Source organism: Megalopta genalis, chromosome 3, assembly GCF_051020955.1.
Source record: "Megalopta genalis isolate 19385.01 chromosome 3, iyMegGena1_principal, whole genome shotgun sequence".
Lineage (NCBI taxonomy): Eukaryota > Metazoa > Arthropoda > Insecta > Hymenoptera > Halictidae > Megalopta > Megalopta genalis.
The window spans coordinates 26,739,407-26,753,433 of NC_135015.1; the positions used below are offsets into that span (position 1 = coordinate 26,739,407).

Sequence of the window (14,027 nt, forward strand, 5' to 3'; positions counted from 1 at the left end):
CGAGAGACTTCGATTTCCGTAGTACCGAGCCCTGTTCCTCGATTTCGGCGTTCCATGGGCCCTCGATCCGGCCGATTCGAGGTCGCGGATCTCGATCGCGATGAAATCGGCTCGAAAACTCGCGAGACGTGGAATCGAATGGCCATCGCTAACTCACCCTCGGTCGTGTCTCTCCGTCCGGTCCGTTGGACCGTCGCGTCGCGTCGCGTCGCGTCGTCGTAGTCGCAGCAGAGGATCCCGTTCGTTGAGCTTGCACCCGCTCGCCTCTCAGCCCTCGCGCGGCACCCAGTCCACGGGTCTGCGCTGTTCGCTCCGCTCTCTCCCCGAGACTCTCACTCGGTCGCGCCGCCCCCGCGCCTCTCGCGGCATCCCGGCTCCACCGCTCCCATCTCGTCGGAGGCTCTCGGCTCTCGGCTCTCGGCTCTCGGCTCTCGGCCTCTCGGCTCTCGCAGTCCGCCGGCGACTCTTCAATGAGAACGACGGCTGCGTGGCTGCCGCGGCGTCCTCGCACGGGTGTCACGTTTCCGTCGACGGAAATAAATGCGAGCGAGTGCGTGCACGTCGCGCCCCTTGCCCTGCTCCGTCCCGCCGTATAATACCGCGCGGTCCCCCCCGTTCGGGAGTGAAATTTTCCTGTCCCCCGTGGACCTTTGTCGCGGCTCGTAACCGTGTGCTGGTCGCGTCGGCCGCGCCGAAGATATCCGTCTTCCTCGATCGCCGACCGGATCGCCGCAGGACTCGCCGCCGAGGAGAGCATCCGGACTGGTGGCCGGAGCCGTTCGCAGCACGCCCCGGTACGCGCGATCGCCGTGTCTCGACGCGCGAGCGTTCGAGCGGGCCCCGGAGGGCCCCGTGTTGTCGGGGCCGCTGCGATTGATCTGCAGTCGACTCGCAGCCTTTGTGGACCGTGCGATTACGCTTCTGGATCAAGTGTGCACACACGGCCGGGCCGTTAGTGGAGATTAGTGCGGCCGAGAAGCGCGCGGCGCGCCGGCCGGGAAAGTTTGCCGAGTGCCTAATCAAGATTTAGGGCGGCCGCGGAAGGAAGTCGATGATGTCGTTAGGGCGGCCGGGCCGCGGTGGGAGCCAGGGATCCGCGTTTCCCGTTCGCAGGCTCGCGGAATGGAATTAATAAAAGGCCTCCTCGCGCGTCCCCGCGTCGGCTCGGGGGACGCGCCGCTCCGAGGCGTCGTAAAACATTCCGGCCTCGCGGCCCGCGTCGGATCGCAGACGCTCTGAAATATTCCTCGGCGGCCAGAGACACGCCGGTCACAACGACGCCGCCGCCGCGCCGGTTCAATCTAAATTTAAAGCGCGCGCCCGAGCCGCGTCTCGCGAACCGTTCGAAGCTGATTTACCTGGCTTCGCCGGGCGGCTGCCGCGGCGAGTTTAATAAAGGGCTCTCGTCGGGGCTTGTCGGAGAGGGCTGCGGAGTGGTTCGCGAGGAATCTAACTTCCTCGGGACTTTTAATCTCGTGATCCGTCGGTCCGTATCAGTCTCGAGGACGGGGGATACGTACGCTCGTTCGCGCGTGTGTTGCGCGTTTTCGCGCAACCCTCCTCGTCCAAGCCGCCACGGCTCGGCCGCTGCCTTTGCCTTTGCCTTCGCCTTCGCCTTCGCCCTAGCCTTCGCCCTTGCCTTTACCCGCCGAGGGCGGCGTACGCGCGCGCCTAATTAAATCATTTCCGCCGAGCTTTCATCGCAGACGTCTGCGGCCCCCGCAGAGCTCGTCGCGCGAAAAAGGCGAGCAAGACTGTGATCTCTCGAAACGTCTGTCTCCGCCTTTCCGTGCCGGAATCGCTGCTGCTCGCTGTTCTGGCGACATCGTCTAGGGCTAATCCTCGTTTCAAACCAGGTCCGGCTCCTTTCTCGCCGCGCGTTCGATCCGATCTCGCGGAATCATCGGCGATGATTTGTTTCATCCGTGATCCTGCCGGGCGCGATTGTCTTTGATACGTTATTCTGATGTAAAAGGATCGTTTCCCGGTCATCTGGGTTCGTTAATCGATGCTTTGGACAGGTATTTGGCAGCTGGATTAGGCGCGATTGCAAGAAGCGGCGCCGCGGATTGTTCGTTCTGGAACAGTCGTTGTTTCCGAGACAATTCGCTGGTTATCGTTAGCGTAGAAATTAGATGACGTTGATACCGCGACCTATTTCGACACACTGATAGCCTAAGTAGGTCCCGACGCGACCTGAATCAGCCCTCGATCCCCGGAAAGTCGATTAGTTTTATCTCCGCGGCTGGTAGTCTCGCGCCGATAATTCCGAGAACCGCGTTTCTTGCGACCGCGCGGCATCCATTCCGAGTTCATTTCGTTTTATCTCGACGAACGCGTCAACAAATCTGTTTCGTCTGGGTCATGGGGAGGAGGAGAGGGGGGAGGGCCTCGAACGTGAACCGGAACGTTCGGTGCACGAATTACGGCAGTCTGTGTTCGCGTCTCCGTGCTAAATCGCTCGGCAACGCCGAAACCGCGATTCTTTGGACGCCATTCGACGCCAATGTGTCGCTGAAAACAGCTCTCCGTCGAAAGGGCCGCGAACGCAGCACCGAACTTTCGAAATATTAATTGGCCCCAGCTCTCCTCGTTTCTCTGTCGCTCCGAACGGCCGACGAATTCCGGGGCGCGACGCTCGACGCCGCGAACGACGAGCGTTTCGAAGCTAATCCCGTCGCCTCCGCCAAGGGACATCCTGTTCGACGAGCCGGTTAACAGTTTCGCAATTTTCGCGGCCGGCGGAGGGCGGCTTTTAACGATTCCTTTTCGCGAGCGACGCGCGCAAATAACCGCGAAAGAAGCAGCTCAAACGAAATTTCTCAGTGGATTTCGGCGCGGCGCGTCGCGACGGGACTCGATTAAAACGAGCGGGGCTCGTGCTACCGCGCGCAGAGACGGAAACTCCGGCTTCTTTCCTGCCGAAAATTTCTCGCTCTTCAGGTCTCGACGAGCTCTCCCGAGAGGGAGGCTACACGGTGAACATGTAGTACAGAGGGTGACTCGAAACGCGGTGTTATCGGATTTGCCGGGGGGAGAGGGAATCCGCGAGATATTCGCCGAACGAGAGGACGAGAGAGAGAGAGAGAGAGAGAGAGAGGGAGAGAGAGGGAGGGTGCGTTCGCAGTGAAGTGACTGAGGGGCGGAGGAGGTTTTTCAAGTTTCTGCTTCAAAGTAAGTGGTTCGCGGCCGGTGCGCCGCTCCGCCGTTTGATAAAGATAGGGGTATCGGAGCATTCGGCAAACAGAAATTCGTGAAAGAAGCTATTGAGGAAAAAGCGTCCGGCATGGTTGCGGGAGGGCGGGGAGGGCGCGGGCGGGCGGGCGCAGCACGTTCCCGTGAATCGAAAGGCTGATTCCGCTCGGTTCAAATGGCAGAGCTCGGTCGTTATATGCGTTCCCTCGAGCGGAAGTGATTGGAGGCGACAAATGAGGCGCCAAACTACCACGTCTCGCCGCCCACGCACGCCCGCTGCGAAACCGGCTGCCTGTTTTTCTTGCGAATTTCAACGAAATTCGTGAGCCGCCGCCGCGAAAGAACAACAGCCACGCGATACCTCGCGATCCCTTCGGAAAACAATAAAGTTTTCAAACGCGACTAGGGTCGCCTGTTGTTCGCGAGAAGTTTCGGAAGCGTGGTGCCTATTCTGCGCGCGAATTCTCGCCGGTGTGCAATCGCCAGTCGCGTCGGGGAGGCGATTTGTTGACGGCATTTGCTAATTACGCGGGCTAATCCTTTCGCGTCGAGGAAGTTCGTGGCGCATCGATGACCCGCTACGAGATCGCTCGCGTTCTTACGACGAGTCGTTGTAAAATAGCATCGATAATCGATCGCACGATTGTTTACGAATCGCTTGTCGGGATGATGGGAGAATTTCTGGAAATTTGGGGGCCAACTTCGGCACCGTTCAACAGACTGCGCCGTATTTTCAACGTGGAATATTTGTTTGTTTGTAGAATGTTTAGATTGTTTAGAATGTTCGTGAAAACAACCTTGCCGTATTTTGACGAGAGTACGACTCGACGGGAAAATTTCTAGAAATAACTTATCGAGGATAGACGTTGTTCTGTGCTTTAATTCGTTGGGTGCCGCGTCGGTCATATATGGGTGACACTAATTTTGTAGGAATTTTAAACATTCATTTTCATTGCGATACATTCGAACGAACTGAATTTCGCCAATTTCGGATGCGAAAGAGTTTTAATTTCAATCATCCGATATGATCAATTAAACTTTTTAGCTTCGGTTCGATTAATTCAATTGCATTGAGTTTATAGGGATTTTCAGTGGTTGATTGTCGACGCTGGATGTGTTAAAAATTGGAATCAAATTCTAATCTGTTGTCATTAACACTTCCACGACCGCGCTAAAAACCTCGAAAATTTTCATAAAATTAAAATATTTCATTCAATGAAACAAAAATTACGAAGCAAACTTATATGGCATCAATTACTTCTTCAGCATTCGTACTTATTGCAAATCTTAATAAAATTAAGCAGTTATTCTTAATTTTTCATTAATCATCCATTCGGTCATCAAGCGACTCAATTTAAAACGGGGAGATTTCCCCATTTGGCTGGCTAAGTGTTAATATTTAAGATTTAACTTTCTAGCTTCGATTGAGTTAATTAAATTGCTCTGTCTTTGTGGGAATTTGAAGTGGTCGCTCGTCGGCGCTGGACGTGTTAAAAATTGAAATCAAATTCTAATCTCTTGTCATCAATATTTAAGCATTCAAGTAGAGGGTACACGATAATCATCGATTTTCTTTGCCTTCTGAGAAATCATTGCAATCGAAAAATTTCTAATCGTACTTTATATACAATATTGGGTTGGCAACTAAGTAATTGCCGATTTGTTCGATGAAATAAAAATTTTTTTTTTTACTTGGAATGAAGTTTGATCTGTAATGTATTTTCCATTTTGTTCGATGACCTTTTGCCATCTCTCTGACAACTTGAAAATTCCACGCTCGTAGAAAGTCTGATCCTTTTCGGCCAAAAACTGAGTTAAGTGAGATTTTACAGCGTCATCGTCATTAAAAGTTTTACCACGAAGGGAGTTGTCCAGGGATCGAAATAAGTGGTGATCCGATGGCGCGAGATCAGGGCTATATGGTGGGTGCAACATCAATTCCCAACCAATATCCATCAATTTTTGCCGAGTGGACAAAGACGTGTGCGGCCTAGCATTGTCCTGCTGGAAAATGACACCTTTACGATTGACCAATTCAGGTCGCTTTTCCTTGACCGCTGCATTCAATTTGTCCAGTTGCTAACATTCGCGGATAATAAAAAATAACATAATAATAATAATAATAATAATTTTATAATATAACATTTACGGATATCATAAAAATGGGAGCGAGAGACATCTATAACTGAAATCGGCAATTACTTAGTTGCCAACCCAATATAATATAACTCCTAATCATAAGAAAATAATTCGCGAACGCATTTAGATGTTCCAGTGTTTCGAAACGCTATTTTTTAGCCGGCAGTGAAAAAAGAATAAGCATACTGGTACGTCGCAGAACGATCGTTAACCGGTAATCGTACGAAGGAATCGACGAATCTCGAATTTCATCGACTGCGAAATCGTTAAGGGACTCGATCGGCCGTTGTTCGCGACGGAACTTTTCGGTAGCGTCGAGTCGTCCTGTCAGAGGAATGCATTAGCGTCGCATGCGTCGCGCACGTCTCGTGCCCGCTGGTGCATGCCGGCGCATACATTATTAAAAAACGCGAAAGGGAGGATGCACTCAAAATGCAGTACGCGCGGGAACGTTGCACCGTGCAGCGTGCACCGGTGGCCTGACACAGCTCCGGGTCCGGTAAATCCTGACGACGCGCGTCGCCTCGCGTCGCTTCGAGTTTCCCGGCCGTGTCCACGGCGATCCGGCCCACCGTATCCGATAGAGATTGTTGCGATACCCTTCTACGTTTGGGGTGCAAATAATGCGTATAAATATTTACGCCCCTGCGGGGCCGCGGCGAGCTCTGTCGATATTCCTTTGACGCCGTCTACGACGAGAAACATCGACACGTTTCTTTAAATCACGGATACACCACTCTCTCTCTCTCTCTTCCTCTCTCTCTCTCTCTCTCTGTCTCTCTTTCTCTCTCGCTCGTTTCACTCTTTTTCGCTTAAACTAGCAGAGGGTTCGATACACGTGTGCCTCAAATACTGACCGCGGTACGACCGTTGTCACTTTTCTCGGTTCCCGGCCAACCTTTTAATAGGTTCTACTTGAGGCACGGACCGCAGAGCTTTTTTAAAAAACGACCCCACGTTATGAAAAATTCAAGGGAAATTCTTCGGTGTTTCAGTTCGAAGAGAACTCTTCCAGGAGATAAAAATTTGCTCGCGTCCGGTATCTTGTTTATCGATACGGAACATTTTTCTCTTCGTCGTCGCGGCGACAAATATCATCGTAAATGTCATAAAACGAGTAGCACTGTAACGACGATATGAAATAACTATCGCCGCGGAAATCGATGACCCGTAGATGGTACTTATCTGTAATATTTAACCCGTTGAGTTCGACGTGTTTGATACGTGATTTCCAGAAATAACCTTTTAAGAATTAAATAACTGCATATATTATTTCCTGTAGGCTTACTCTAAGACCGTGAAAAAATCATTATTCAGAAACAGTGCAGCACGTTGCGGTATACTTTGAACATTCTTCTGGTTAAATTTTTACTACAGAATTGTCTTTGAAAGCTTCTAGATTTATGGTTCTGTCCTTTATCCGAATATCTTCTATTTTTTGATTGTTCGAACTCACTGGAACCTTTCTGGAACTTTTCTGCAACTTTTCTGGAACTTTTCTGCAATAACTTTTTTCTAACTGTAACTAAATGACTTGAATTTTTATTTGTTAGGTGATAGAGGGATTAATCCACGGGACAATAACTGAAATGTATTTTTTAAATTTTGCTGTTGCTTGGAATAACAAGAAAAGGTAAAAAATGTTTCGTTCTTTAACTTTCTTATCCGAGCTTATAACAAATATTTAGAAAGTGCTTTTCCAAGATCTCGGTAACTCGCGTGCATGCTGAAAATTTTATCGAAATTTAACCCAGTTTTTTAATCCAGAGTCACGCTGCAGACGTTGAAAGATTGAAAAAACTGCAGATTTCTCGTAGCTTTTGGTCGAAAGTGTAAAAAATCGGGACAAAATTGCGATTTTAGCAATCTTGAATTATTTGTGACTCGTAACAACGTCAACCAATTTCGCTAAAATTTTCAGTATGCATAAAAGTCACCGAGATATGCGAAAGGCATTTCTTTAATTTTTCTTACAAACTCACAAGCTCTAAAAAGTTAAAAAACGAGAGTTTCCGTTACTTTTATCGTCATTTCAAAAGCAAAATGAAGAAAGAGCATTTCAGTTATTGTCCCACTATCATCTAAAAACCAAAATTGCTATTTTAGCGATCTTTAATTATTTGTGACACGTAACAACGTCAACAAATTTCGCTAAAATTTTCAGTCTGCATAAAAGTCACCGAGATATACGAAAAGCATTTCTTTAATTTTTCTTACAGGCTCAGACAAAAAAGTCAAAAAAAATCGAGAATTGTTGTTACTTCTATCGTCATTTCAAGTGAGAGTAAAATAAAGAAAAAGCATTTCAGTTATTGCCTCGTGGATTAGTTATATATATAACTAATAATAGAGATATATATAACTAATCCACGAGGCAATGACTCAATTTTGTTTTTTAAATGATAGTTATATATAACTAATAATATAGATATATTACATATATTATATAATATATCTATATTATTAGTTATATATAACTATCATTTAAAAAACAAAATTGAGTCATTTAGTTCAGTTTCAGAGAAGTTTACTGCTTCTTAAACGGTGTTCGAATACTTACTCTACGTCGGAACAGTTCATCGAGGAAACGTGCGATCAGAACGGCGAAGATTCGTTGCAATCATTTTTTTTACCTCGCACCGTAGACCCGCGAATGCAGTCCTCGACGATCCCTCGATGCGATTCTCGGCGAAACAGGATCATTCGGTCGCGAAATCGGTCGATGCTTCGTGCCTGGAACACAATCGACGACTGCTGCTATAAAACCGTGACGCGGGTACTTCGGTATAAAATCGGGGGGCGGGGAGGAAGGGCATGGGATTGGGCGTGGTACGTACTTCGCTTGGGATTTTATGACTTCATTAAGGCGTCGTTACGAGGTGATACCGGACGCCGAACAAAGTGAGGGAACGGCGCCGCGATAAACCGACCGCCGATTTATGAATATACCGCGGGAGAGCCTTAACGGCGCGCGGCGCGGCGGCTGCTAATCATTTCCACGATGGCCGGCGTATCAGTCGCGATTAACCGGCGAATTCGAGGAGCCGGGATAATGACAAGGGGGAGGGCCCGGGCGGCGGTTTCGCCGGTTCCCGCCGCGACGACGACTCATTTGCGACGCGTCCGAAACGGAAGAAAACCGGGAAGAACGGGAACGGTTCGCCGGCTCTCTCCCGGCCCGTGGCCGCGCATTAGACTTCCTGGATTACGCGGTGTATAGCTGTATCTCGGCCCGCTCGAAATTATTTCTGCTGGATTTTGTACCGCGGGGAGATAATTGCGGGCTCGGTCGTCCGCGGGAATCTGCGATTTCGGGTCGCCACGGTTGATTACCGGGCGAACCAAAATAAAACACGAAACGGTAGAACGAGGCGGCGGAATTTTAGGGCACGCGGGCATTAATTAACCCGTTGCGCCCGCGCGGCGAGTCCGCGGCGCCGCTCGAGATTGTTGTACGACGTTCTGAAGTAATGTTTAAATCAGGGGTGTCAAACTCGGAAGCTAACTTGGGCCAAATAAACAATGCTTAACTTTAGGTGGGCCGCAAAAAGAAGAATCAATGTTCATAGAAAGAAATATTTTTATTTTGACTAGTACATTGTAATAAACACATATATAAAGTTAAATTATTGTTTACGTCCTGATACTTGACATCTCTTCTCTCATACTATCTTTCGTATTTGGGGAGAAATTTTATTGGCCGAGACTATTTCTATTTTATTTTTACTTTGCGTCGGATATATTGACTGGGTCGCAAAAATGCTCATCTCGGGCCGCGAGTTTGATACCCCTGGTTTAAATTGTCAAGTTTGTCTATTTCGAACACGTGGCGCGTGTACCACCACGTGTTTATCGCTAGATTTAGGGAGCACGAGAGAAACGGCTGTTTTATATTGATTTATAAAAGTAACAGCGAGACGTACAGTGGCCCGCAAAAGTGTTCGTACGCCTTTTAAAACCGAGCTAAACTAAATAACTTTTTGAACACTGAACTAAATGACTTGAATTCTTTTCTAGATGTCAGAGGAACTAGTTTACTAGACGATCGGTAAAAAGGCTTCTTTTTTTAAATTTAGCTATTGCTTGGAATGAAAAGAATAGATTAGGAAGCCTCGTTTTTTAACTTTTTTTATCAGAGCCCATAACGAAAATTTAGGAAGTGCCTTTCGCAAATCTCGGTGATGTATGTGCTGGAGATATTAACCCAGAGTCGAGAGCTACATAATAAAAGTTTGTTTCATTGTTATCTATACAATAATTTTTTGTCATAGCGTCGCTTGGCGATGATGGAGAGTCGAGTGAAAAAATCTCAGCACGGAACGCGTTAAACAACTGTTAAATGTATAACTGTAATACGAAATAGGCTCAATTTCGTACGCATAAATTACACTGATAAGTCACGGAAACATATGAGAAAATAAATATGCAATAATATATAATATTATTTATATATATTATATATATTATATATGTTATATATATAATATATTATTATTTATATTATATTATTTATTAATAATAATAAATATATAATATTAAAATAAATATATATGAGAAACGGAAATATCATAAGTCATCGGAAACTATTTTGGATTCAGAATTAAAACGGCATCGAGACCAAAGGGTTAATAATCATAGTATTAATTAATTTTTCTACGGCGTTTGGTCCTCGCGTTATTTCATATTTCCGATGCAAATGTTGCGTTAACGTTTCACGCGGTCCAACGAAAAAATCTCCCAAGAATTCCCGTTGGAGCGTCGTGCTCAATAAACGGTTAAAAACTCGCGCGCCCATCGATCTTACCAAAATCGGGGACCACGCGTCCGAATTTCAGCGGGGGCCGGCTCGCCTGCACGCAAACTTCAATTAGCGGTCGCTGGCAATTAACAATGTACACGGCACTCGTTCACCGGGGCCGAAAATTCGGAGAAGAGGCGAACACACCGCGAATTAACGATTAAACCGATCGAGAGCAGTCCGAGGCCGCCGCGTTTCTTGTTCCCTGTCCCCGATTTATCTCGGCGCGAGCCCGAGCGCCCGGCTATTTTTTATTCGCCGACGGTTTCGTCGAGTTCGCGGGCCGGCTGAAAAATGGCGCGATACCTGATCGTTACACGCCGGCGAGAAATTCCGACGGATGTTCTCGGCTCGCCGAAATCCGGTTCCAGGATTGATCGGGCCGACGCGACGCGACGGGACGGGACGGGACGCGACGAGTGCGTGAAGCCGGTCCGCGCGAGATCGAGACGTCGATTAGTCCCGTGACAAATGGCGCCGCCGATCCATCGGCTGCGGTAAAACCCGCGAAATCTTCGTTTCAATGAACGTTTTTCTGCCGGCGCGCGGCGAAACCACCCCTTCGGCGTTTCACTCCGCCGGCGATTGGTCTCTGTAATTTCTTCTTGCGCTTTGTTTGCGCTGCTCGCTGGACGACGCGCGAATTTTTTCCTGCCACTTTTTAACAGTTTAGGAATGCGAGGATTTCCGTAGAAATTGACTGCGAGTACCACGGACTGCTCGAGCACCGTCAAATATTGTTAAATACTGTCCTTGCACTCGGAGCAGAATTAACGAAAAATTTAAAACGGTTCTCCCGACCCTCGGTTTTTCCATTTTTTATGACCCAGTGCACTTCGTGCGTATGAAATCGAATATCGTGATCTGTGCAACAGTTACGCTTTCAACGGCTCTTTGAATATAAGCAAATTCGATTTAAAATCAGAAAAATTACTTTAAGACGCGACGTTACAATTTTTAACGGCGCCTCGGAGTCGCCGATACAGCGCAAAGGGTTAAACGAGCGATCGACGTCCGGGAATATCGAGACGGTATACAGGGTGGACCAGATTAATTTATTCTATGGATGGAGTGGAAATTTTCTCAGCTAAAATAACAGGATTCGAGCAGAGCTTAAAAACGATTGTACGAAACTTTTTATTGAACCTTGTTGCAGTTATTATGTTGGAGTTATCGAGGCTTTTTATAGGGGGACCTACAATTTTTACATTCGGAAAAAAGACTGTACTTGCTTGCCGAATTCGTCTCGGCATCTCCTAAAAGATGGGTACAAAAAAATCGTAGATCAGTCTATAAAACACTGAAGGTGATCTCGACAACTGCGGAAAAAGAGGGCCGCCAAAAAATTGGGCGCGAAAGCCATGCTTAGCTCAAAAGCCTCATTAAACCATGTTACTTCGTCACAAAAAGATCTCCAATTCAACCGCCAGCAGCGGAACAAGTAAAGCTGCCCCCCTTAAATCTTGTCCACCCTGTATAGAACTTGCAAAGGAAAGATCCTCGATCAGCTGAATCCGCGCGAAGCATTTGCAAGCTCTCGGTAAAAAAAGAAAAGAAGAGAAAGGAAAGTCGGATCACGCGATTCTACAAAGTTACTTTCGACATTCGTAAAGCTCGAGGCGCATAATAGATTTACCATCCGGCGTGGAGCTTGCTATGCTTGCCGGGTAGGCAAACATTTATGGTTCGACCGGCGCCGTAAACTTCGATCGGCCGGCCACGCCGCGCCATAGCAATTCCGATTAATCCTCCCCCACCAGTTCCCCTGATTTGCATGTCAGCCGTCCGTTCCACTTTCGATATCACGGAATTCTTTGTCGCTCAGGGGCAGCGGTTGGACAACGGGATCACGGCGAAGTCGTCCGAAGAATTCGCGGAATCTTCTGCGAGGCGTGAAGGAGCCGGAGAGCCGAGCGGAGCCGAGCGGCCGCCGAGGGAACGGGGAACAATCGATGCATCGGAAATCGACGGGGCCCGCGTAGATGGTATCTGCTGGGTGGCTTCCGGGAGCCGCGGTTCCCCATCGCGATCGAAGCCGGTCCGGATCCTGTGCGCGATGAGAACCGAGCTGGATGCCGCCGCTGGAACGTTCAATTATCCCGGGCCGAAGTAGACCATGCTCTTGGTCGCCGAGCGTTTATCCGGAAGCCGACGGGACCGACTGAATCGTTGAATCCTTGAGTCGCTCGAATCATTGAATCGACCGGACGAAGCCGCGCGGTCACGGGGATCGCGCAGCGGAATTGTTGCTAGAGGAGACGACGATGCCGCCAAGGACGATTGATCTAGGTGCTCGCGCGTGTTAGTGACTCGCCAGTGTGATCCAAGTGGGATTAAGTGCATCGCGATGACACTGCGCCGCCTTCCAGCCGACCCTGCCCGCCGCACCACCGCTTCCGCCGGTGAGTAACGTCATTTTCGGTACTTACCTAGACTCCGGGAACCAGCGCATTCTTCTTGCCTCTTAAATCTTCTCTTACAACTTGTCTTCTTTACGCGCGCGCGAGCATTCCTCATCGTCCTGGAAACATTTAACATCGCCTAATATCTTTACGACGCGGAGGATGCGAGGAATGATCTCGGGCGGAGTTGCTTACTCGCGCGAAATACGACGGCGAAACGGTGTTCCCGTTGTTTAATTCTGGAACGGCGGACTTTTCTGATCAAATATTATTGGGAATACATACGTTGTAATCAAAAGTGGACGATTTGGGTTGGCGAGATACGATTATTCGAGCCTTGCATCTCGTTTTTAGAATTGTCGACGATCGACGATTGTCCGTTTTTGTTTACGAGATGAAGGAAAATTGGGGATAATTTACTTGCTGGGGATGGATTTACTTACGTTCATCGTTTATCTTATTATTTATCAATTTTTTTCGATATATTTGTTACGGTATTCCTTCTAGAGGCGTTAGTTTCTTTACAGATTTTGTCGAAACATGTGAGAATTGAGATTGGTTGTCAGAAATTTGATATTCAGATATCAATTCTTCCAGTCTGGGTCCGACGTTCGAATGTTAACTATAGCGCATTAAATGTGTACGAATTCTGAAGCCACTGTTGCGGCAATTATACTGAGGATTTTATACGTTTATGACAATAATGAGTAGATCGAAGGCAAAATAGCAGGAACGTTTAAGCAATTCGATAACATTATTGTACCACTGTCAACTCATTGAGATGGTTAAAGAATGAAATTCCCACCAATGGCACCCTGGCAAAAAGTATTCATATATCAAAGATAAAAAAACTGCAACTTTAAAATGCAATAACTTTGTTTCCTTAACTAGTCCCTTTAACACCTAAAAAATGTCAATGAAACCAGTTCGAAAAAAGTAATTGCATATTAAAAGGTGGACGAATACATTTTCTGTATCTTGCAATTAACGAATGAAATTCTCACCAATGGCACCCTGGCAAAAAGTATTCATATATTAAAGATAAAAAAGATGCAACTTTAAAATGCAATAACTTTGTTTCCTTAACTAGTCCCTTTAACACCTAAAAAAGGTCAATGAAACCAGTTCGAAAAAAGTAATTGCATATTAAAAGGTGGACAAATACATTTTCTGTATCTTGCAATTAACGACGACGATAATTATTCCGCATAAAAATCCGCAGTCCACTGATAACACGCTGTCATCACGCAATCGTGTTATCCGCGAATCAAAGCTGCACCATTTCTCCACGGTAGAAAATAAGCAGCCCGCTCCGCGTTTCAAAAATTCCGAAGATAATTGTATAATATCTCACCTCGCGTCTTGTATACAAATCCGTGCGTCGTTGCTGCGCTTGTTTTATCGTTCCGAAGCTAGAGGGAAAAGATATCCCGGCTCCGAGATGCGAGAAGAGAGACCCGACGGCCCGCTATAGTTCTCGGCTGCAGCACTCC

The 14,027-nt window shown here is 47.5% G+C and overlaps 1 protein-coding gene across 2 annotated transcripts in view; it reads left to right on the plus strand.

Annotated features, from left to right (window-relative positions):
- The first annotated feature begins 422 nt into the window (after positions 1–422).
- Positions 423–14,027, plus strand: part of LOC117222044 (uncharacterized) — a 192,791-nt gene continuing 179,186 nt past the window's right edge. Inside the window, exons 1-2 of one of the 2 annotated variants that reach the window (XM_033473500.2) lie at positions 423–794; positions 11,958–12,534. In XM_033473500.2, coding sequence (XP_033329391.1) covers positions 12,480–12,534 — 55 coding nt within the window. In that variant the 5' untranslated portion in view covers positions 423–794; positions 11,958–12,479. Of the gene's footprint in view, positions 795–3,096; positions 3,175–11,957; positions 12,535–14,027 lie in introns of those variants that run through there. The other variant, XM_033473502.2, reaches the window with a different exon arrangement.